The 24,901-nt window shown below is 36.3% G+C and overlaps 1 protein-coding gene across 1 annotated transcript; it reads left to right on the top strand.

The window, feature by feature from the left end:
• Nucleotides 1-1,102: 1,102 nt before the first annotated feature.
• On the top strand, nucleotides 1,103-19,348 carry LOC103084115 (nephrocystin-3). The gene is made up of 10 exons (XM_007451692.1): nucleotides 1,103-1,208; nucleotides 1,779-1,901; nucleotides 10,539-10,728; nucleotides 10,883-11,124; nucleotides 12,126-12,201; nucleotides 13,476-13,603; nucleotides 14,485-14,725; nucleotides 17,539-17,664; nucleotides 18,251-18,366; nucleotides 18,949-19,348. Exons 1-10 carry the CDS (start codon nucleotides 1,141-1,143, stop codon nucleotides 19,127-19,129), a joined length of 1,491 nt encoding a protein of 496 aa, XP_007451754.1. The 5' UTR covers nucleotides 1,103-1,140; the 3' UTR covers nucleotides 19,130-19,348.
• The last annotated feature ends 5,553 nt before the right edge of the window (nucleotides 19,349-24,901 follow it).

Raw genomic sequence — 24,901 nt, forward strand, 5'->3', positions numbered from 1 at the left:
GCAAAAGCAGTTCTTAGAGGGAAGTTCATAGAGATAAGAAAAATCTCAAATAACCTAACCCACCACATAAAAGAATTAGAAATAGAACAAACAAAACCTAAAGTCAGCAGAAGGAAAGAGATTATAAAAATCAGAGAGGAAATAAATAAAATAGATTTAAAAAAACAATAGAAAAAATCAATAATACCAAGAACTGGTTCTTTGAAAGGGTAAACAAAATTGACAAACCTCAGGACTTCCCTGGTGGCACAGTGGTTAAGAATCCACCTGCCAATGCAGGGGACACAGGTTCAAGCCCTGTCCGGGGATATCCCACATGCCGCAGAGCAACTAAGCCCCTGTGCCACAGTGACTGAGCCTTCACTCTAGAGCCCATGAGCCACAACTACTGAGCCCGCATGCCACAACTACTGAAGCCTGTACTCCTAGAACCCATGCTCCGCAACAAGAGAAACAACCGCAATGAGAAGCCCACACACTGCCACGAAGAGTAGCCCCCACTCACCACAACTAGAGAAAGCCCGCATGCAGCAATGAACACCCACTGCAGCCAAAAATAAAAATAAATAAATAAATTTAAAACATTAGCAAACCTCTGGCCAGAGTCACCAAGAAGAAAAGAGAGAAGACCTAAATAAAACAAGAAATAGGAGAAATCGCAACAGATACCACAGAAATACCAATATAATTCTTATCATCTGCAATGCCATGGATGATTTATACATATAAACAAATGTAAATGAAGTCTTTCATTTGAGTATGCTGTGTTATATATGCAGGTGTGGAATGTTTGTAATTTCACAGGCTTATCTTTCTCCTTTATTGTATATCACTTAAATATAATTGGCTCTTTTTAGTACTTTTGTAAAACACATTTCAGATTTTTAATGTATTCACCAGAAGTTTGAATTGAATTATATTTTGAGTTCTTACAGGAATTCTCATGTCAGTTTATCACATAAATATATACCAAATTTTAAAGTATTCTACTGCTCTTTCTATTATACAACTATAAAATTGAAATAATTGTAAATTTCTTTTTACAAATTCATTGTTAGATTGTACAGTGACTTACAGAAAATAGACTGTAATGTTTTTTCTTTTTCTCCATAGGCTTGGGAAACAGTGAGACTAGAGTACATGGAAGGTCCCACCATTATTTCTTCATATAGGCAAAAGCTAACCAACTATTTCACCATGCAGCTAAGGTATTGTAAATGTCCATGTTGTTTTTCTGTAGCTTCTGCAACACACTCTACCTCTGTGTCCTTATTTCTCTTTCTTGTGTAACTCAATGTATAAAAATTTCCTTATTATTTTAAAAGGTTAAGTCCTCTCCTATTCTGTTAATGCCAAAAGAACAAAAGATGATTATATAAGTCAGTCTTTTAATATTATGCTGAAGATTTAAACTTAAGTGGTATCAATGCAGGATCATTTTATTATTTTTATTTTATTCTAGTTAAATAAGTAGTTTAAAAATGTGTGTGTCTGTTTATACCTGTGTGTGTATATTTGTGTCTATTTATGTTTTTTTTAACAGTTCAATTTTAGGAAAATAAACTTTAGACTTTGGTCAGTGGTCCTGAATATCACTTTGTTTTCATAGTTAGATTGGTCAAGTTTCTGATTTTGACCTAGTTTTCTCAGCATTAGATTATACTCAGAGTCAGGGATATATCTCAAATGTCTCTCTCCTTTAGCATTTGTCTGTAGCTTTTTGAAGTGATCTCATTGTAGCAATGTATTATTGAATGTTGTCCCTTCTCTTCTAATAGTCAGGACCGAGTGACTTGGAGGAGTGCAGATGAACTGCCTTGGCTATTCCAGCAGCAGGGAAGTAAACAGAAGCTGCACGATTGCCTTCTTAACCTCTTTCTGTCTCAAAACCTCTATAAAAGGTAAGAAACTTATTTATAGGACACCTTTTCCCAGAAAAACAGATTTAAACAGTTGTTCAGTGTAACAAAGAAAAATGGCATTCTTCATTTAAAAATTAGTCCAGTTTCAGTGGTAACTGAAGTATAAAACGGTGTGGGAGAAATTTTAATACAGTTTTCAAATTGCCACAACATCTACTTTTTGCAAGAGGTAAACAAGAAAGATACAGTATTGCAGTTTTCATTAAATCAGACCTGGAATACTCTTGAGATAGCTTTGTATCTTAATCTTTCACTGAAGCAAGTTTAAATCCAGACCACCCAGAGAGGCGGTTCATGATGTCCGCCTCTCAGGCTATTCAAATATTTCAAAGTATAGCCTTCAAAACAGACTCTGGGCTCTACAGAGAATCTAACTAGTGTCAGAATTTAAAGAAAGGATTACCCTTTTTCATAAATGTCTTTTTTTGTTTAAGTTTTTATTTTGTCTTTTTGGCTGTGCCCTATGGCATGTGAGATCTTATTTCTCTGACTAGGGATTGAACCCTTGCCCACTGCGGTGGAAGCACTGAGTCTTAACCACTGGACTACCAGGGAAGTCCTTCATAAATGTCTTATTGTCTCTCCTGGTGTGTTTGAACTTGCATCTGGCAGAACCACCTTTTTCTGAGACAACCTTCTGACCTCTAAGCACTACGAGGGGGTTTTTCTGTCTCACCTGGAAATTTACTCACTTCTCATGATTTATTTATTTTATTTTATTTTATTTTATTTTATTTACATCTTTATTGGAGTATAATTGGTTTAAAATGGTGTGTCAGTTTCTGCTTTATAACAAAGTGAATCAGGTATACATATACATATGTTCCCATATCTCTTCCCTCTTGGGTCTCCCTCCGTCCCACTCTCCCTATCCCACCCCTCTAGGTGGCCACAAAGCACCGAGCTGATCTCCCTGTGCTATGTGGCTGCTTCCCACTAGCTATCTATTTTACGTTTGGTAGTGTATATATGTCCATGCCACTCTCTCACTTTGTCACAGCTTACCCTTCCCCCTCCCTATATCCTCAAGTCCATTCTCTAGTAGGTCTGTCTCTTTATTCCTGTCTTACTCCTAGGTTCCTCATGACATTTTTTCTCAAATTCCATATATATGTGTTAGCATACGGTATTTGTCTTTCTCTTTCTGACTTACTTCACTCTGTATGACAGACTCTAGGTCCATCCACCTCATTACAAATAGCTCAATTTCGTTTCTTTTTATGGTTGAGTAATGTTCCATTGTATATATGTGCCGCATCTTCTTTATCCATTCATCCGACGATGGGCACCTAGCTTGTTTCCATCTCCGGGCTATTGTAAATAGAGCTGCAATGAACATTTTGGTACATGACTCTTTTTGAATTACGGTTTTCTCAGGGTATATGCCCAGTAATGGGATTGCTGGGTCATATGGTAGTTCTATTTGTAGTTTTTTAAGGAACCTCCATACTGTTCTCCATAGTGGCTGAACCAATTCACATTCCCACCAGCAGTGCAAGAGTGTTCCCTTTTCTCCACACCCTCTCCAGCATTTATTGTTTCTAGATTTTTTGATGATGGCTATTCTGACTGGTGTGAGATGATATCTCATTGTAGTTTTGATTTGCATTTCTCTAATGATTAATGATGTTGAGCATTCTTTCATGTGTTTGCTGGCAGTCTGTATATCTTCTTTGGAGAAATGTCTGTTTAGGTCTTCTGCCCATTTTTGGATTGGGTTGTTTATTTTTTTGTTACTGAGCTGCATGAGCTGCCTGTAAATTTTGGAGATTAATCCTTCATCAGTTGATTTATTTGCAAATATTTTCTCCCATTCTGAGGGTTGTCTTTTCCTCTTGTTTATGGTTTCCTTTGCTGTGCAAAAGCTTTGAAGTTTCATTAGGTCCCATTTGTTTATTTTTGTTTTTATTTCCAGTTTTCTAGGAGGTGGGTCAGAAAGGATCTTGCCATGATTTATGTCATAGAGTGCTCTGCCTATGTGTTCCTCTAAGAGTTTGATAGTTTCTGGCCTTAAATTTAGGTCTTTAATCCATTTTGAGCTTATTTTTGTGTATGGTGTTAGGGAATGATCTAATCTTATACTTTTACATGCACCTGTCCAGTTTTCCCAGCACCACTTATTGAAGAGGCTGTCCTTTCTCCACTGTACATTCCTGCCTCCTTTATCAAAGATGAGGTGACCATATGTGCGTGGGTTTATCTCTGGGCTTTCCATCCTGTTCCATTGATCTTTCTTTCTCTTCTTATGCCAGTACCATACTGTCTTGATTACTGTAGATTTGTAGTATAGTCTGAAGTCAGGGAGCCTGATTCCTCCAGCTCCGTTTTTCGTTCTCAAGATTGCTTTGGCTATTCAGGGTCTTTTGTGTTTCCATACAAATTGTGAAATTTTTTCTTCTAGTTCTGTGAAAAATGCCAGTGGTAGTTTGATAGGGATTGCATTGAATCTGTACATTGCTTTGGGTAGTAGAGTCATTTTCACAATGTTGATTCTTCCAATCTAAGAACATGATATACCTCTTCATCTATTTGTATCATCTTTAATTTCTTTCATCAGTGTCTTATAATTTTCTGCATACAGGTCTTTTGTCTCCTTAGGTAGGTTTATTCGTAGATATTTTATTCTTTTTGTTGCAGTGGTAAATGGGAGTGTTTTCTTGACTTCACTTTCAGATTTTTCATCATTGGTGTATAGGAATGCAAGAGATTTCTGTGCATTAATTTTGTATCCTGCTACTTTACCAAATTCATTGCTTAGCTCTAGTAGTTTTCTGGTAGCATCTTTAGGATTCCCTATGTATAGTATCAAGTCATCTACAAACAGTGACAGCTTTACTTCTTCTTTTCCGATTTGGATTCCTTTTATTTCCTTTTCTTCTCTGATTGCTGTGGCTAAAACTTCCAGAACTATGTTGAATAAGAGTGGTGAGAGTGGGCAACCTTGTCTTGTTCCTGATCTTAGTGGAAATGCTTTCAGTTTATCACCATTGAAGACGATGTTGGCTGTGGGTTTGTCATATATGGCCTTTATTATGTTGAGGAAAGTTCCCTCTATGCCTACTTTCTGCAAGTTTTTTATCATAAATGGGTGTTGAATTTTGTCGAAAGGTTTCTCTGCATCTATTGAGATGATCATATGGTTTTCCTCCTTCAATTTGTTAATATGGTGTATCACATTGATTGATTTGCGTATATTGAAAACTACTTGCATTCCTGGAATAAACCCCACTTGATCATGGTGTATGATCCTTTTAATGTGCTGTTGGATTCTGTTTGCTAGTATTTTGTTGAGGATTTTTGCATCTATGTTCATCAGTGATATTGGCCTGTAGTTTTCTTTCTTTGTGACATCCTTGCCTGGTTTTGGTATCAAGGTGATGATGGCCTTGTAGAATGAGTTTGGGCGTGTTCCTCACTCTGCTTTATTTTGGAAGAGTTTGAGAGGATAGGTGTTAGCTCTTCTCTAAATGTTTGATAGAATTCGCCTGTAAAGCCATCTAGTCCTGGGCTTTTGTTTGTTGGAAGATTTTTAATCACAGTTTCAATTTCAGTGCTTGTGATTGGTCTGTTCATATTTTCTATTTCTTTCTGATTCAGTCTTGGCAGGTTGTGCATTTCTAAGAATTTGTCCATTTCTTCCAGGTTGTCCATTTTATTGGCATAGAGTTGCTTGTAGTAATCTCTCATGATCTTTTGTGTTTCTTCAGTGTCAGTTGTTACTTCTCCTTTTTCATTTCTAGATCTATTGATTTGAGTCTTCTCCCTTTTTTCTTGATGAGTCTGGCTAATGGTTTATCAATTTTGTTTGTCTTCTCAACAAACCAGCTGTGAGTTTTATTGATCTTTGCTATTGTTTCCTTCATTTCTTTTTCATTTATTTCTGGTCTGATTTTTATGATTTCTTTTCTTCTGCTAACTCTGGGGTTTTTTTGTTCTTCTTTCTCTAATTGCTTGAGGTGCAAGGTTAGGTTGTTTATTCGAGATGTTCCCTGTTTCTTAAGGTAGGATTGTATTGCTATAAACTTCCCTCTTAGAACTGCTTTTGCTGCATCCCATAGATTTTGGGTCGTCGTGTCTCCATTGTCATTTGTTTCTAGGTATTTTTTGATTTCCTCTTTGATTTCTTCAGTGATCACTTCGTTGTTAAGTAGTGTATTGTTTAGCCTCCATGTCTTTGTATTTTTTACAGATCTTTTCCTGTAATTGATATCTAGTCTCATAGTGTTGTGGTCGGAAAAGATACTTGATACAATTTCAATTTTCTTAAATTTACCAAGGCTTTATTTGTGACCCAAGATATGATCTATTCTGGAGAATGTTCCATGAGCAGTTGAGATAAATGTGTATTCTGTTGTTTGTGGATGGAATGTCCTATAAATATCAATTAAGTCCATCTTGTTTAATGTATCATTTAAAGCTTGTGTTTCCTTATTTATTTTCATCTTGGATGATCTGTCCATTGGTGAAAGTGGGGTGTTAAAGTCTCCTACTATGAATGTGTTAGTGTCCATTTCCCCTTTTATGGCTGTTAGTGTTTGCCTTATGTATTATGTATTGCCTATGTTGGGTGCATAAATATTTACAATTGTTATATCTTCTTCTTGAATCGATCCCTTGATCATTTTGTAGTGTCCTTCTTTGTCTCTTCTAATAGTCTCTATTTTAAAGTCTATTTTGTCTGATATGAGGATTGCTGCTCCAGCTTTCTTTTGTTTTGCATTTGCATGGAATATCTTTTTCCATCCCCTTACTTTCAGTCTGTATGTGTCTCTAGGTCTGAAGTGGGTCTCTTGTAGGCCACATATATATGGGTCTTGTATTTGTATCCATTCAGCCAGTCTGTGTCTTTTGGTGGGAGCATTTAGTCCATTTACATTTAAGGTAATTATCGATATGTATGTTCCTGTTCCTATTTACTTAATTGTTTTGCGTTTGTTATTTTAGGTCTTTTCCTTCTCTTGTGTTTCTTGCCTGGAGAAGTTCCTTCAGCATTTGTTGTAAAGCTGGTTTGGTGGTGCTGTACTCTCTCAGCTTTTGCTTGTCTGTTAAGGTTTTAATTTCTCCATCAAATCTGAATGAGATCCTTGCTGGGTAGAGTAATCTTGGTTGCAGGTTTTTCTCCATCATCACTTTCAGTATGTCCTGCCACTCCCTTCTGGCTTGCAGAGTTTCTGCTGAGAGATCAGCTGTTAACCTTATGGGGATTCCCTTGTGTGTTATTTGTTGTTTTTCCCTTGCTGCTTTTAATATGCTTTCTTTGTATTTAGTTTTTGACAGTTTGATTAATATGTGTCTTGGCGTATTTCTCCTTGAATTTATCCTGTATGGGACTCTCTGTGCTTCCTGGACTTGCTTGACTATTTCCTTTCCCATATTAGGGAAGTTTTCAACTATAATCTCTTCAATAATTTTCTTAGTCCCTTCCTTTTCTTCTTCTTCTGGAACCCCTATAATTCGAATGTTGATGCGTTTAATGTTGTCCTAGAGGTCTCTGAGACTATCCTCAGTTCTTTTCATTCTTTTTTCTTTATTCTGCTCTGCAGTAGTTATTTCCACTATTTTTTCTTCCAGGTCACTTATCCGTTCTTCTGCCTCAGTTATTCTGCTATTGATCCCATCTAGAGTATTTTTTAATTTCATTTATTGTGTTCATCATTGGTTGTTTCATCTTTAGTTCTTCTAGGTCCTTGTTAAATGTTTCTTGCATTTTGTCTATTCTATTTCCAAGATTTTGGATCATCTTTACTATCATTATTCTGAACTCTTTTTCAGGTAGACTGCCTATTTCCTCTTGATTTGTTAGGTCTGGTGGGTTTTTATCTTGCTCCTTCATCTGCTGTGTGTTTTTCTGTCTTCTCATTTTGCTTATCTTACTGTGTTTGGGTTCTCCTTTTTGCAGGCTGCAGGTTCGTAGTTCCCGTTGTTTTTGGTGTCCGTCCCCAGTGGCTAAGGTTTGTTCAGTGGGTTGTGTAGGCTTCCTGGTGGAGGGGACTAGTGCCTTTGTTCTGTTGGATGAGGCTGGATCGTGTCTTTCTGGTGAGCAGTTCCACATCTGGTGGTGTGTTTTGGGGTATCTGTGGCCTTATTATGATTTTAGGCAGCGTCTCTGCTACTGGGTGGGGTTGTGTTCCTGTCTTGCTAGTTGTTTGGCATAGGGTGTCCTGTACTGTAGCTTGCTGGTCGTTGAGTGAAGCTGGGTGCTGGTGTTGAATATCTCTGGGAGATTTTCGCCGTTTGATATTATGTGGAGCTGGGAAGTCTCTTGTGGACCAGTGTCCTGTGGTTGGCTTTCCCACCTCAGAGGCACAGCACTGACTCCTGGCTGCAGCACCAAGAGCCCTTCATCCACACCGCTCAGAATAAAAGGGAGAAAAAGAATAAAGAAAGAGTGAGAGAGAGAGAGAAAGAGAGACGGAGGGAGGGAGGGAGAGAGGGAGGGAGAGAGAGGGAGAGAAAGAAAGAAAGAAGCGAGGGAGGGAGGGAAGGAAGGAAGGAAAGAAAGAAAGAAGATAAATAAAATTAAATTAAGACAAAATAACAAAGTTATTAAAATTAAAAATATTAATAAAAAAATTATTTTAAATAAAGAAAAAAAACGGACGGATAGAACCCTAGGACAAATCATGGAAGCAAAGCTATACAGACAAAATCTCACACAGAAATATACGCATACACACTCACAAAAAGAGGAAAAGGGGAAATAATAATATATCTTGCTCTCAAAGTCCACCTCCTCAATTTGGGATGATTCATTGTCTATTCAGGTATTCCACAGATGCAGGGTACATCAAGTTGATGGTGGAGATTTAATTCGCTGCTTCTGAGGCTGCTGGGAAAGATTTCCCTTTCTCTTCTTTGTTCTCACAGCTCCCAGGGGCTCAGCTTTGGATTTGGCCCCGCCTCTGCATGTAAGTCGCCGGAGGACGTCTGTTCTTCACTCAGACAGGACGGGGTTAAAGGAGCAGCTGCTTCGGGGACTCTGGCTCACTCAGACCTGGGGGAGGGAGGGTTACGGATGCGGGGCGAATCTGTGGCGGCAGATGCCAGTGGGATGTTGCACCAGCCTGAGGCGCGCTGTGCGTTCTCCCGGGGAAGTTGTCCCTGGATCCCGGAACTCTGGCGGTGGCGGGCTGCACAGCCTCCCCGGAAGGGGGGTGTGGATAGTGACCTGTGGTCGCACACAGGCTTCTTGGTGTCGGCAGCAGCAGCCTTAGCGTCTCATGCCCGTCTCTCTGGGGTCCGCGCTTGTAGCCACCGCTCACGCCCGTCTATGGAGCTCCTTTAAGCAGCGCTCTGAATCCCCTCTCCTCGCGCACCAGGAAACAAAGAGGGAAGAAAAAGTCTCTTGCCTGTTCGGCAGCTCCAGACTTTTTCCCGGACTCACTTCCCGGCTAGTCGTGGTGCACTAACCCCTGCAGGCTGTGTTCATGCCGCCAACCCCAGTCCTCTCCCTACGCTCCGACCGAAGCCCGAGCCTCAGCTCCCAGCCCCGCCTGCCCCAGTGATTGAGCAGACAAGCCTCTCGGGCTGGTGAGTGCCGGTCGCCGCCGATCCTCTGTGCGGGAATCTCTCCGCTTTGCCCTCCGCACCCCTGTTGCTGCGCTCTCCTCCTTGGATCCGAAGCTTCCCCCTCCGCCACCCGCAGTCTCCGCCCGCAAAGGGGCTTCCTAGTGTGTGGAAATCTTTCCTCCTTCACACCTCCCTCCCACTGGTGCAGGTCCCGTCCCTATCCTTTTTGTCTCTGTTTATTCTTTTTTCTTTTGCCCTACCGAGGTACGTGGGGACTTTCTTGCCTTTTGGGATGTCTGAGGACTTCTGCCAGCGTTCAGTAGGTGTTCTGTAGGAGTTGTTCCACGTGTAGATGTATTTCTGGTGTATCTGTGGGGAGGAAGGTGATGTCCGTGTCTTACTCTTCCACCATCTTCCCCTCGTCCCCACTTCTCATAATTTAGATGCATAATTTGTTTTGCTTCTTAGTGAACTCTCTCAAATTTCTTTGTTTCACCTTATGGATTATTTCTGATCTCATCCCAGTTTTTCATGATTTCATTTGAAATCAGATTCATACTTTAGTTTACCAGCTCTCCCATCCTACTTAATACCATCAATAGATGAATAAGCTTACTTTTATCATTCAATTCCTTGATGAAAATACAAAGCAGGTATTCTGACAGTTTGCCTGTGTTTCATTAGTTTCTTCTGTTCTGATTTCTATCATTTAAAATAATTTTGGGGTGAACTCAGCAGTTGACTGCATATCATGAAATGTCTAAACAGGGTTATGATAGGTTTCCATTGGTGAGTAACCATAATGATATTAATGGTAGCAGCCAACACTATGGAGTACTTGCTACAGGCCATAATCTCCTTACAGTAACACCTGAGACAGGTGGTGTCGGTGTGCCTCTTCTGCAGATGAGGATGATGAGGTGTAAGAGAGCACACAGCTAGGCTGCTGTGGACTCAGATGGCAGTTCCAGTCTACACCCTTACTTCACTACACTGGACTAGCTTACTAATAAACTATCAATAGCTTGATATGAATTATGGCATCTTCACTCAGTAGTGGGGTTTAAAGTTTCTTTTTCATTAAATTACTGTTATTTGTTGCAACAGAGGACACTTTGCTGAGTTGCTGAGTTACTGGCAGTTTGTTGGCAAAGACAAAAGCACGATGGCAGCAGAATACTTTGATTCATTGAAGCAGTATGAGAAAAATTGTGAAGGCGAGGAGAGCATGATTTGCTTAGCTGACCTTTATGAAACCCTGGGGCGATTTCTCAAGGATCTAGGCCTTCTCAGTCAGGTAACTTCAACAGGGAGTTAGAGACTGTGTGGGTTTTCATGTTTACTCTTCACTCCTTCCTAGGAGTTATTGCAGCTTTTATTTGTTGTGCTAATCAGATCTTACAGCATTTCACTCACTTTAATTGGCCTTTTTAACCTTTTTCTTCCCCCAGGCTGTGGTGCCTTTGCAGAGGTCTCTAGAAATTCGAGAAACAGCTTTAGATCCAGATCACCCACAAGTAGCTCAGTCCCTCCACCAACTAGCGAGTGTGTACGTGCAGTGGAAGAAGTTTGGCAATGCTGAACAACTATATAAACAGGCATTGGAAATCTCAGAAAATGCCTATGGTGCGGACCATCCACTTATTGCTCGTGAACTTGAAGCACTTGCAACTTTGTACCAGAAACAAAATAAGTAAGATTTCAATTGGTAATTCTCTGGTTTTATGACAGGGAGTTACAGTTCTTAATGTACTTATGTGGGAGGCTTTGTTTTGTGGCTGTGTATTTTTCCGTATCCCATATTTTCCTTATCCTATATTCTTTCGCATCCACCATGTTCAAATATTATTCTTGGTCTGGGGGGTGAACAAAAAGTTAGAACTACAAGATTCATCTCTACTTCAAGATGTACAAAGGACAGAGCATGGACTTTGGAGTCATATAGTTAGGTTTGAAACCGGGCTTCTTCGCTAACTCTGTAATATTGAGTGTACTACTAATACAGGGGGCAGCAAACTGTCGCCCACATGCCAAGTCCAGAAGGTCCCCTGTTTGGGACGTAGAGTTGTAGTGTAACACAGCCACATTTTTTTCATTTACATATTATCTGTGGTCACTTCCATGCTTCAACAGCAGTTTTGTATTTGCAACAGAGACCACGGGACCCACAAAGCCTAAAATGTTTACTATCTAGCCCTTTACAGAAGTTTGCTGATCCCTAGTATAATAAGCCCTCCGAATGATATCTCTTCCTCTATGTGAAATCATTTGTTTTGCTCAGTCAGAAGTGATACATATTGGAATTTTTTCTGTTAACTTCTAGAAGTATTGTTTCACACAGATTTTGTGTGATTTTCACATTTCTATTTGACAAAAAAATAACCTGTGTGGAAGCTGATATAGCAAACTAAAGTTTTGGATTTTCATTTAGTTAGATCACCTTTTAGAGATTCAAAATGAGTTTAATCAGTTAAAAACAGTTAAATGTCAGCTACTTGGAGGACTAGATTTGTTTTGTTAGCTTTTGTTTTATGAAAGTTTTTATTAAAGATTTTTAATTCCATATGACTATCACTTCTAGAAATAGTGCTGTATTTAATTAGCCAAAAAAACTTTACACTGGTGGTTTCATTTCACTGAAGTATGACACTTTGGACATATGTTTCTTTCGTTTGACTTTTTTTTTTTTTTAAGATATGAACAAGCTGAACATTTTAGAAAAGAATCTTTTAAAATTCGTCAGAAAGCTACAAGGAGAAAAGGCAACTTGGTAATGCAGATTTCTTTTGTGTTGTGTTCTGAACAAAAAGGAATAGAACATCTCTGAATATCACAATGTAGATGCATAAACCTCACATATTTAAGAACTTTAGATTTTAAAGTGACTTCTACGGAAGTACTGATTAACATTTTCTTATTTATAATTTATAATTATAAATGTTAGTATTTATAATTATAATTTAGTTATAATTATAATTAGTATTATAATTTATAATATAAATATTAGTATCACTGAGAAGTACAAATTAGACTTTTAAAAAGTGGAACTATGTATTGTGGTAATCGTTTTACACTACATACATATCATGTTTTACCCTTTAAACTTACACAATGTTATATGTCAATTATATCTCAATAAATCTGGGGAATTTTTTTTTTAATTTTTAAAAAGTAGAACTATTCAGTTAAAGTTAATTAAGATTTTAGAAGATGGACTTAAAAGCTGTTTCAGTTCTTTAAAGGGTTGGAAAACAGAATAAAAGAAATTTAGTAAACATTTTATGTTAGATTCAAATACCAAGAAATTATTACCCTTGAGTGCAAAAAATTTTTCATTTATCTAAGCTGCTAATAAAATCTAAATATAGCATATTTGTTTGTTTTAACTTAAAATGCTATGTGCAGTTTTTCAAATTGAAATATATTTGACATCTAACATTGTGTAAATTTAAGATGTACTACATGCTTATCTGATGCATTTATATATTGTAATATGATTATTACCATAGCGTTAGCTAACACCTCTATCACATCACATAATTATCATTTCTTTTTTGTGGTGGGAATGATTAAGATCTAGTCTCTTAGCAAGTTTGATGATTTTAATACAGTATTTTTGCTTATATTCGCTATGCTGTACATTTGAGCTCCAGGACTTATTTGTCTTCTAGTTGCAAGTGCTATGTGCAATTTTAAGTACCCGATATTTAAATGTTTAGTAATAGGGTTAATAAATATATGCATGTTAATTCTGTTTCCTAATCTTTTTGAAGCACTTTGGGATTCAGTTCATTTTGCTAAAATAATCTCATAATTATTTTCACAAAATAGTTTTTTAATGAATTTAAGAATGTGATGCTACATGGAAGTATATATATTTTCATAAATCATTAGATTAATTCAGTATGATACTTAAAGTAATTGTAATCTACTTTAAAGGGAAAAAACAGGAGAAAGGATTTTTTCAGAACCCTAGTATATTGCTTCAGAATCAAAGATTGCACTTACTTGGTGATTGTTGTGAATTTCTTGTGTTTGCTGCAGTATGGATTTGCCCTTTTACGTAGACGGGCCCTACAGTTAGAAGAGCTCACGTTAGGTAAGGATACACCTGACAATGCTCGGACCCTCAATGAACTGGGTGTGCTCTACTATCTTCAGAACAACCTGGAGTGAGTACCATGGTGTTAATAATGAAAACAGGTATCCATTTTGTCTCTTAGATACAAAGCTGTTTTACATTTCTATCAAGCTAAGTTAGAAAAAATTGATAGAAACCATGTCAAATTTCATGTATGATATGTTATGAACATGGCCACACTTAACAAGGACCATGACATTTTCTCTACTATTTCCTTTCACATTGTTTCTTTAGTAACTAAAAAGTTATTCTCTAGCTTCCCTAGTATGTTTTATATGTTTATGAAAAGTGAGTTTGTGTAGATATTGTACATAAGATCTCACATAAGAACAAACTTGGGACTAAAGAATGTAGATGGCTGCTAGTTTTATTCTTCAGTTTATTTGAGCATAAAGACTCACAAAGACATTAATATTTATGACAAAGAGGTGTTTTTGAACTTCTTTGTATGTCAGAAAAATATAACAAATTTGACACTTTGGATACCAGAAAAACACAACAAATATTTAGCCCACTTCACAGTTCTTTTATTAAAAATTATTTAGTACTACAAAGGGAGAAAGAAAGAATACCAAAATGTTTTGAGTTTGGCTTAGTAATTTTTAAAGATATAAAAATTTGTTTTGGAAACTATTTATGAGTTTGTCTTTTAGAAGTGAAGTGGAGAATTGAGACAATCGTCCAGATACTTGAGGCTTTTCACACAATTAGGAAAGCATTTCTAGTTTTTGGAAAAGGGCAGGAAGAGATGAGGGGATGGGAAAGAGGGGGAGAGGATTTTGAGCTGAATCCTTCATTTTAACTATCTTGGATTTAAGAATAAAAGTGCTTCAGTTCTCCACCTAACTATGGCTAGGGATTCTCACTTCTAGAGAATAAATTGTTTAAACCATTTGTGGCTTTTGTTCATAGAACAGCTGACCAGTTTCTGAAGCGTTCCTTGGAGATGAGGGAGCGAGTTCTAGGACCAGATCACCCTGACTGTGCCCAGTCTTTGAATAACCTGGCAGCTCTATGCAATGAAAAGAAACAGTATGATAAAGCAGAAGAACTTTATGAAAGAGCCTTAGACATTCGGAGACGAGCATTAGCTCCTGATCACCCTTCTTTGGCTTATACAGTGAAGCATCTTGCAGTCTTGTATAAGAAAATGGTAAGTAATCCTTGGCATGCCTACATGTGTTTTATAATATACCAATTAAGCCATAATTGCTATTAGCAAAATAATTTATCTTCTGATGGATAGATTATTCCTATGAGCTTTTAAATCATAGTGATTTAATTTTTAAACAAGTAGCTGAGTAGAACATTTAAAAATATTACTTCATCAAAGACGACACAAACAGATGGAGAGATATACCATGTACTTGGATGGGAAGAATCAATATTGTGAAAATGACTATACTATCCAAAGCAATCTATGGATTCAATGCAATCCCTATCAAATTACCAATGGCATTTTTCACAGAATTAGAACAAAAAATTTTACAATTTGTATGGAGACACAAAGGACCCCAAATAACCAAAGCAATCTTGAGAAAGAAAACCAGAGCTGGAGAAATAAGACTCCCTGACTTCAGACTATACTACAAAGCTACAGTAATCAGGACGTATGATACTGGCACAAAAACAGAAATATAGATCAATGGAACAGAATAGAAAACCCAGAGATAAACGCACACACCTACGGTCACCTAATCTATGACAAAGGAGGCAAGAATATACAATGGAGAAGACAGCCTCTTCAATAAGTGGTGCTGGGAAAACTGGACAGCTACATGTAAAAGAATGAAATTAGAACACTCCCTTACACCATACACAAAAAGAAACTCAAAATGGATTAAAGACCTAAATGTAAGGCCAGACACTATAAAACTCTTAGAGGAAAACATAGTCAGAACATTCTTTGACATAAATTGCAGCAAGATCTTTTATGATCCACCTCCTAGATTAATGAAAATAAAAACAAAAATAAGCAAATGGGACCTGATTAAACTTAAAAGCTTTTGCACAGCAAAGGAAACCATTAAAAAAAACAAAAAGACAACCCTCAGAATGAGAGAAAATATTTGCAAGCAAAGCAAATGACAAGGGATTAATCTCCAAAATATACAGATAGCTCATGCAGCTCAATAACAAAAAAACAACCCAATCCAAATGGACAGAAGACCTAAATAGACATTTCTCCAAAGAAGACATACAGATGGCCAACAAACACATGAAAAGATGCTCAACATCACTAAGTATTAGAGAAATGCATATCAAAACTACAATGAGGCATCACCTCACACAGGTCAGAATGGCCATCATCAAAAAATCTACAAACAACAAATGCTGGAGAGGGTGTGGAGGAAAGGGAACCCTCTTGCACTGTTGGTGGGAATGTAAATTGATACAGCCACTATGGAGAACAGTATGGAGGTTCCTTCAAAAACTAAAAAGACAACTACCATATGACCCAGCAATCCCACTCCTGGGCATATCTCCAGAGCAAACCATAATTCAGAAGGAGGCATGCACCCCGATGTTCATTGCAGCACTATTTACAATAGCCAGGACACAGAAGTAACCTAAATGCCCATAGACAGAGGAATGGGTAAAGAAGATGTGGTACATATATACAATGGAATATTACTCAGCCATAAAAAGGAATGAAATAGTGCCATTTGTAGAGATATGGATGGACCTAGAGATTGTCATACAGAGTGAAGTAAGTTGGAAAGAGAAAAACAAATATCGTATAATACCGCTTTTATGTGGAATCTAGAAAAATGGTACAGATGAACTTACTGGCAAAGCAGAAATAGAGGCACAGATGTAGAGAATAAACTTATGGTTACCAAGGGGGGAAGGGGAGGGTGGGACAAATTGGGAGATTGGGATTGACATATATACACTACTCTGTATAAAATAGGTAACTAATGAGAACCTACTGTTTAGCACAGGGAACCCTACTCAGTGATCTGTGGTGACCTAAATGGGAAGGAAGTCTAAAAAAGAGGGGATATATGTATAACTGATTCACTTTGCTGTACAGCAGAAACTAACACAACATTGTAAAGCAATTATGCTCCAATAAAAATTAATTTTAAAAAATAAAAATATTATTTCAGACTTAACTGGTTTAGTTTTTAAAAATACATTCTAAATGCAAATGCATTTGTCAGCACTCTAATTAGAACTTATACTTCTGTTACATTTCAGAAGTTCTAAAATTCAACCAGGATTAGGTTTCCTGTGTTAAGCTACCAGAAACATAATGAATCACCCAAATGTTAGGGCTGAAGGAGGAGTCTCTTGTAGCTGGTTAAATGACCATTTTAATTTCATTCTTTCTTTTCTTTGCTTGCAATTAAATGTAACCGTTCTTTACCATAGGGTTCTAGCCTGAGTGATATTTGGAGTGTTTATAGCTGTTCTCAAAAAGAAAAAAAAAAAAAAAGAGAAGAAAGAGAAGCAGAGAAGTCTGCTTTCATTTAGCACAGTTACAGAGTTAGACTGTATTTAGACTTTGTTTGTGGGAACCTTGCTGGTCCTCCTGGTACTGAAGTTGATGTTTTAGTATGAAGGACCCATAGTTACTACTTCTGCCTAACTTTCAAGTAAAAAAGGAAGAATAATCTGGAAAGGATTTGGTGGAAAACAAGTTTTTATTTTGAAGCTATCTCTAAATTATGTATAGTAGCAAACATACTTTTTACTTCATCAGAAATAGTAATAATGGATGATCCTAAAGGACTTTCTGAGTTATCAAAGAAAATGTTTCCATATTCAGTGTAGCTGTACTTACATGTTCTATTTGATGTTAGTTATCTAGAAACTTAACCATTAAACTGGGAGGAAATGCTTCTGAACTTTTTTCCTCAAGATTACTTTTTAATAGAAAATTGTATTTATGGAACAAGCTCTGATCAGAAAGTATTTATTGCTTTAATATTTTTGTTAGATTTCACTTTTGTTTTTTAGGGGAAACTTGACAAAGCTGTACCTTTGTATGAGCTGGCTGTTGAAATCCGGCAGAAATCCTTTGGCCCAAAGCACCCTAGTGTAGCTACTGCCTTGGTGAACTTAGCTGTTCTTTATAGCCAAATGGTAAGTTCCCACACTGTAATTCTTTATAAGTGAATGGTTTTAACGTATGAAATATAGGTAAACATGTATTAGATCTGGCACAGTAAAAATAATTAAAGGACATTTAAGGTTATCTACTAATGTTTCCTTTAATACTTGAGAAATTATTGAAGTTATATTTGTAAGATAGTCCCTTCCTCTTAGTGTAAAACACTGAGTGTTTAGTTCATTGCATAGGCTTAGTTTTTTTAAATTCTGGAGACTCCCTACATCTCTATATCTAATATTGTTCTTAAGCTCTATCATTTGCCTGTGATGAGTGAAAAACAGGTATGGTACCCTGTGGGCAAAAACAGGTTTGTGCTTATATAATTGGATTAATGTCATTGGTTACCAAGCCGAGTCTAAAACTGAAGTTTCTGACTTTTTATTATACTGCTTCTCCCATTATTATTCCTAAATTAATCTGTTTATCCACATCTTGTAGGAGGATATTAACTTTTTAAAAGTGCTTATTACCCAAGTAGGTCAGCTTAGTCTAGAATACCTTAATAGTAATTTCAGAAATGCAGTGTGTTCAAGTGTCCATTCTTTCTTTTTTAATAAGAAAAAACACATTGAGGCCTTGCCATTATATGAAAGAGCATTAAAGATTTATGAGAACAGCCTGGGTCGGATGCATCCTCGAGTTGGAGAAACATTAAAAAATTTAGCTGTGCTTAGGTAAGAATTTTTCACTTTCCTCAGGCAGCCAAAATCCCTTTTAAAACATCTTTGATTCATCATAGAACACCATAAAATATTTATTGCTGATATGCTTTTTCTTGTAGTGGGAGGGGTTGTTTTGGGTTGATCTATATAGTTCAAGAGATACTGAAGTAATATCCAGAGTGGAATGAAGGTGACATGATCAATTTTGTAGAGGAGTGTATCACGGCAAATAGAGAAGGACGGTTTACATTTACAGCTAACTGGCTCTAGGGTAATCTGGGCAATTTGCTGTCCTCAAAGCTGATTTACCATTAAGTACATGTTGATTTTTGCGTTATGTTTATCTCAGGATGCTAACTTCCCTTAGCAGTTTCACTGCATCCATTACAATATAGTCTTAATGGTGCCCCTATGAGACACTTAACAGCACAAGACAGAAAGGAGAAGAGTTTGGGTATTCTGTTTTATTGGTCTGCCTGAATGAATGCACTGGAAAAAATGAGCAATTATTAACAACTTGTTTTTCTGTATCCTATAAGATCATCTAAAATTGTTAAAAGGTTATAATCTCATTTTGAGAATTTTGTCTCAAAGCTATGAAGAAGGGGATTTCGAAAAAGCTGCTGAACTATACAGAAGGGCAATGGAAATAAAAGAAGCAGAAACGTCTCTTTTGGGTGGAAAAGCTCCTTCCCGACATTCATCAAGTGGAGATATGGTTAGCTTAAAAACAACCCATTCTCCTAATGTTTTCCTTCATCAAGGACAAAGGTAATAGCAGCAACTGCAATTCACTGCAAATGCAACTTAGGATAAAATAATTAAGAAACATTTGGAACATTAGAATTTAAAACTTATAAAAATAGTTTTTAAGAAAACTTATTTTTGTGTGATTTAACTGATATTTGTATGAAATTGTATTGGACTACATTGAAGTTTGAGTCGATTGTTTTGATTTTAGTTCTTTAAAAGAATTAATTTTCCTGTTGTGTGGGAACCAAGGATGTAGAAACATTAGAATCCTAAGATGACATGAAGAGTTGATCATGGAGAGTAGACTGGTCTCTGTTCTACAAGAGCTGGCAAAGCAGCCAAGACAAGCAGTTCAAGAATTCCGTGATTCTTCTCCTCTCTCAAGTTACTTTAGCATCATCATTCCTCATCTTGCTTTTTAGCAGCGGTCTGGCCCAGTTCTCTACCTCAAAGAAAAGTTTCAAGGAGTAAAGGGATAATGTTGACGGAAAGTATGAATTGTCTTCTGTAAAACGAACTAATAATAGGAATCTCTGACTGCTACATTTTTTTTATTCTACCTTTTCATTCAGCAGATTGGGCCAAGCCCTCTGCTTTCCGTGCTCTCTACACTGTATATTGTTTTTACTGTGTAGAATGTACCTGCACAATCTAAAGTCATTAAGGTAGTAACAGGTCAAGCTCTTTGGCATTCTTTGACCTTTCCCAAAATATGGACATGACCTTCTTTCTTAAATGGCCTGAACCTATGTCTTCATTTATCTTGGACTCAAATTACTTGGCCATTTTATACTGAAAATTAAATATTTTTATAGATTTTATAAATATTGCCAATTTGGGATAATGTTTTGTACCATTTATGTATTTATATATAAGTAAAATCTTCAATTTTAATACTTGTAAGATTCCAACATGTATTAATTGTAAAGGTGAAAGATGTAATAACCGTATTTCACTGTTTTAGAATAAAAGTGGAATTTCAAGTTCTTTTTCCCACTCCAGTTTATATTGGGTTGGCCAAGTTTCATTCGTTTTTTTCCATAAGATGAATCTAATAGCACTTAGGTGTCTTTAACTTCATTCGTAACAATGTTGTTACATTGTATGTGACAGCTATCATATCAGTGTGCATTTTAAAATAGATTTACCAAAATTGGTGAATTTTTGTGTAGCCATTTTAATATTGAAGATGGAAGAAAAGCAACATTTTCAGCATATTATGCTTTATTATTTCAAGAAAGGTAAAAACGCAGCCAAAACGCAAAAAGGATTTGTGCAGTGTATGGAGAAGGTGCTGTGACTGTCTGAACGTGTCAAAGTAATTTGCAAAGTTTCATGCTGGAGATTTCTTGGTGGACTATGCTCCACGGTTGGGTAGACCAGTTGAAGTTGATAGGGATCAAATCGAGACATTAACTGAGAACAACCAATCACATTATACCATGTGGGAGATAGCCGATATACTCAAAATATCCAAATCAAGCACTGAAAGTCATTTGCACCAGCTTGGTTATGTTAATTGCTTTGATGTTTAGGTTCCACATAAGTGAAAAAAACCTTCTTGACCATATTTTTGCATGTGATTCTCTACTTAAACATAATGAAAACTTTCCATTTTTAAAACAAATTGTGACAGGCAATGAAAAGTGGATACTGTACAATAATGTGGAATGGAAGAGATTGTGGGGCAAGTGAAATGAACCACCACCAACCAAACCAAAGGCCAATCTTCATCCAAAGAAGGTGATGTTGTGTACATGGTGGGATTGGAAGGGAGTTCTCTATTATGAGCTCCTTCCAGAAAATCAAACAAGTAATTCCAACAAGTACTGCTCCCAGTTAGACCAACTGAAAGCAGCACTCCATCAAAAGCTTCCAGAATTAGTCAACAGAAAACACATTATCTTCCATCAGAATAATGCAAGACTGCATGTTTCTTTGATGACCAGGCAAAAACTGTTATAGCTTGGCTGGGAAGTTCTGATTCATCCACCATATTCGCCAGACATTGATTGCACCTTCGGATTTCCATTTATTTGTCTTTACAAAATTCTCGTAATGGAAAAATTTTCAATTCCCTGGAAGACTGCAGAAGGCACCTGGAACAGTTCTTTCCTCAAAAACATAAAAAGTTTTGGGAAGATGGAATTATGAAGTTGCCTGAAAAATGGCAGAAGGTAGTAGAACAAAAGGGTGAATACGTTCAATAAAGTTCTTGGTGAAAATGAAAAATGTGTCTTTTTTTATAATATAATAATACAAGAGGATTATATTTATATAATTAAGAAAAATGTTGAACATTACAAAAAAGACTAGAATGTTGTCAGTATTCACTGATTAGTTTGCTCAACTTGAGCTTCAGTGACTCCGTAGGATTCTGGTTAATGTTCTCTAAGGCTTGGCTACTCAAGGTGGTCTGTGAACCAGGATCATCAGTGCCACCTGGGAGCTAATTAATTCAGACAGCCTCTCCCCAGATTCATATGCACATATGTTTGAGAAACAGTGGTCTAATTCTAAGGCACTAGAGTGGTGACTTAAAAGAAAGGTAGGATCTTACAAAATGAGCATCATCATTCTTCCCCCTTCTGGGAGAAATTCAAGAGGGAAAAAAGAAGATAAATATAACCATAACACATCTTTGTGGTTATGGCCAGCTGTGAAAGGCACAAAGTAATTGAATTCACAAATATACCAGCTGTGAAAGGCACAAAGTAATTGAATTCAGATATACCAGACATTGATTTTAGAATTAATCTTTTAGAGTTTAAAATTTGATTATTTAGTGGTATAAGAAATTTAACACACTATAAGTAATATATTAAATTTAAATGCCTTAAGCTTTAGGGAATAGTCTGAGATTAATATTTTAAAAGAACCCTGAAAAAAGGAAAAACTAGCAAAAGAATAATATGCATTTTTTTTCTTTGTTCCTATAAAATTTGGACTTGAAAAATATACAAAAATTGAAAACTTATATTATTCAAAGTGACTTTATGGTAATTTTGTTGGGGGATGATGACTACAAAAGGTTTAAGTTTAAATATAATTTAAGACTATATTTTAAAAAAAGGACTATATTTTGATCTTACTAATTATACTATCAATTCAAATGTTTTCATGTAGAATGCCTACTTAAAAAGATAAAAATAGCTGAGACAGTCATTTCTTTGTATTTGAGGTACTCAAATAGGATAATTATGTGCACATTAATATACACCTTTCACAATGAAAAATGTAGCTTTCAGACATTTATAAATCAGAATTGGTAGGCTCCAAACTATGGTAGTTATAATTAATTTTCATTCATTAATACTTTACAGAAAGAAAAATATTAAAAAAACATGTGATGGGGTGGTAAAAGCTTCATTAATATTGTTAAATGTTTTACCTTTTTGGGTTGGTCAGTGTGTTTATAGGTATTCAGGGAGTAATTTTACATAAAGAAACCCATACTACGTTATTTTTTTTTTTACTATTTACATAAAGCATTTGAGTAGTACCACAAATTAACTTCCCACTAACAATTAAAAAGGGATTAAAGTTGAACATATTGTTTGTTTTACTGTAATTTACAGCCTTTGTGCTAAGGCAATTTTGGGAGTGTTTCCATCTTTCACACTAGAAACAACAGTGTTATAAATCTGGTCAAGCACTATGGGTTTATTTAGTAATGTAAAATCCAGTGATGATTAATTTTTCATAGCTGCCTACATATACAAGTTTTCATGGCATACAGATTGTCAAGAGAGCTCTCTACGTTACAAAAGATACTTGTTACCAGATTTTTTCTGCTAAAATAATAACTTTAATGGAAGAGATAAGACAAAAAAAATTAGATAAGATTTGGTACAGTATAAGACACCAGCAGGGTACAGTGCCAAATTAAGAACAGAAAAAAGGTCTTTAGAAGATAGCAGGTTCTAAATATGTATATGTATAACTGTTTCAATTTGTGTACACCTGAAACTAACACATATTGTAAATCAACTATACTCCAATAAAAATTTTTTTAAAAAAGGATAGTAGGTTCTAGCTATTTATCAAACTATATAAACTTATAAGTAAAAGCCTTACCAAATTAGTGTACCAGAGGTACCAAATTAGTATACCAAAGGAATGGGACTTAGAAAGACTGCATTTCTTTTTTGAAATTCAAAGCATCTCTAGGAACTAGAAAAGTTATTTTACAGATGACTACACTAAAATTTTAAACAACAACAAATGACCTACTAAGGCAATGTAAATATGTTTCAAGGCCAGAAAAACTATCCCCATACTTTCCTGACATCACTCTAAACATAAGAATTGCAGTATGTTAAAATCTCAGAGCTAATATATTAAACATATTTGATATTTGGGGCTTTCTGAAATTATTTTTAGAATTTTACTTTACAAGTGGGAAATGCACTTTTAATTTTTTAATGACATTTTCCTCCTAGAGATAGAATTTAGACATTTATATCTTTTCAGAGCAAAAAATTCATCAAAATAGGAGACTAGCATAGTACCAGCCTACAGATAATGGTTACACATGCATGTGTCTTTATTAGTCTCCAAACCATTAGGAATTTATTTCAAACAAGGTTCTCTAAGCCTTCATTATTTGTATGCAAAATCCAGAGAAAACCAGTTTATCAAATTACGATTTAGTTGTCACAATCAGGGAAAATATACTCTTCCCTGTGAAGAAAATACATGTCAGTCATTGCAGAGGGAATTTAGACCTCTTTTATTGTCTGTTATCCAGGACAAACCTTTGCCAATATCTAATTACCCACGGAATCAAATTTAAATAAAGTATTAGAAGGTAGCCCATATGATGGGTATAATTTAGATGATCTTAGCCTAAATTTATCTTTTGCTCCTCAGTAAAGCATACTGACTCAGATATATGTTCCACAGATGATATGCTTTTTCTTAATCAGTGCAGAAATATAATTTGTACATCCTGAAAATATCTTTATCTGTCGATCCATGAAGAAAGCTTCCTCTTATTTGCCTCTGTCTTGTTTTGAATATATAATTCAGAGGTTTACAAACTTTTCCATTGACTGTATTTCAGCTTGTGTTTCATCAGGAAACATTTGAAAGGATGTTTTTATTTTATAGGTTTACTATTTGAAATTCATTTTTGATCAAGCTAGTAGTAGTGGGCAGTTTTCCTGTAGAGAGCAATTCCAAACACAATGAGTAGATGCTTGCTGGCTCTAATCAATAGGTTGTACCTCTTGTCCTTTCCCTATATTTGATCACACACTATTCTCTTGTCCATGGCCTCAGGCAAATCATATTGGTCCTTTCTTCCCACCCCTCCCAAAAGGCCAAAACAGTTCAATGGCTAAGTTTTTTTTTTTTTTTTTTTTTTTTTTTTTTTTTTTTTTTTTTTTTTTTTCTTGCGTTATGCGGGCCTCTCACTGTTGCGGCCTCTCCCATTTGCGGAGCACAGGCTCCGGACGCGCAGGCTCAGCGGCCATGGCCCACGGGCCCAGCCGCTCCGCGGCATGTGGGATCCTCCCGAAACGGGGCACGAACCCGCGTCTCCTGCAAGGGCAGGCGGACTCTCAAGCACTGCGCCACCAGGGAAGCCCGTGTTCAATGGCTAAGTTTTAAATAAGATTTATAACTGCCTGCAATAATCCTTTGAAGTTTTCTTACTAGAATGAAACATGAGTTTTAGGAGAGTTTCTGATTTAGTTGAAGGTGGGGGGGAGTAACAAGCAATAGTCACAGCATTTTTAAACAGTATAACAATTCAGTGAAGATTATACATCAAATGATGTTGCCCTAAGTT

The sequence above is a fragment of the Lipotes vexillifer genome, unplaced genomic scaffold (genome assembly GCF_000442215.2).
Source record: "Lipotes vexillifer unplaced genomic scaffold, Lipotes_vexillifer_v1.1 scaffold1271, whole genome shotgun sequence".
Classification (NCBI taxonomy): domain Eukaryota; kingdom Metazoa; phylum Chordata; class Mammalia; order Artiodactyla; family Lipotidae; genus Lipotes; species Lipotes vexillifer.

Bases quoted from the DNA above. Each gene is read 5' to 3' on its own strand.
- LOC103084115 (XM_007451692.1), top strand. From the start codon at position 1,141: ATGGAAGGTCCCACCATTATTTCTTCATATAGGCAAAAGCTAACCAAC. The intron at 12,202-13,475 runs GTAATGCAGATT...TGTTTGCTGCAG, and splicing joins CAAGGAGAAAAGGCAACTTG to TATGGATTTGCCCTTTTACG. The intron at 18,367-18,948 runs GTAAGAATTTTT...TTTGTCTCAAAG, and splicing joins AAAAATTTAGCTGTGCTTAG to CTATGAAGAAGGGGATTTCG.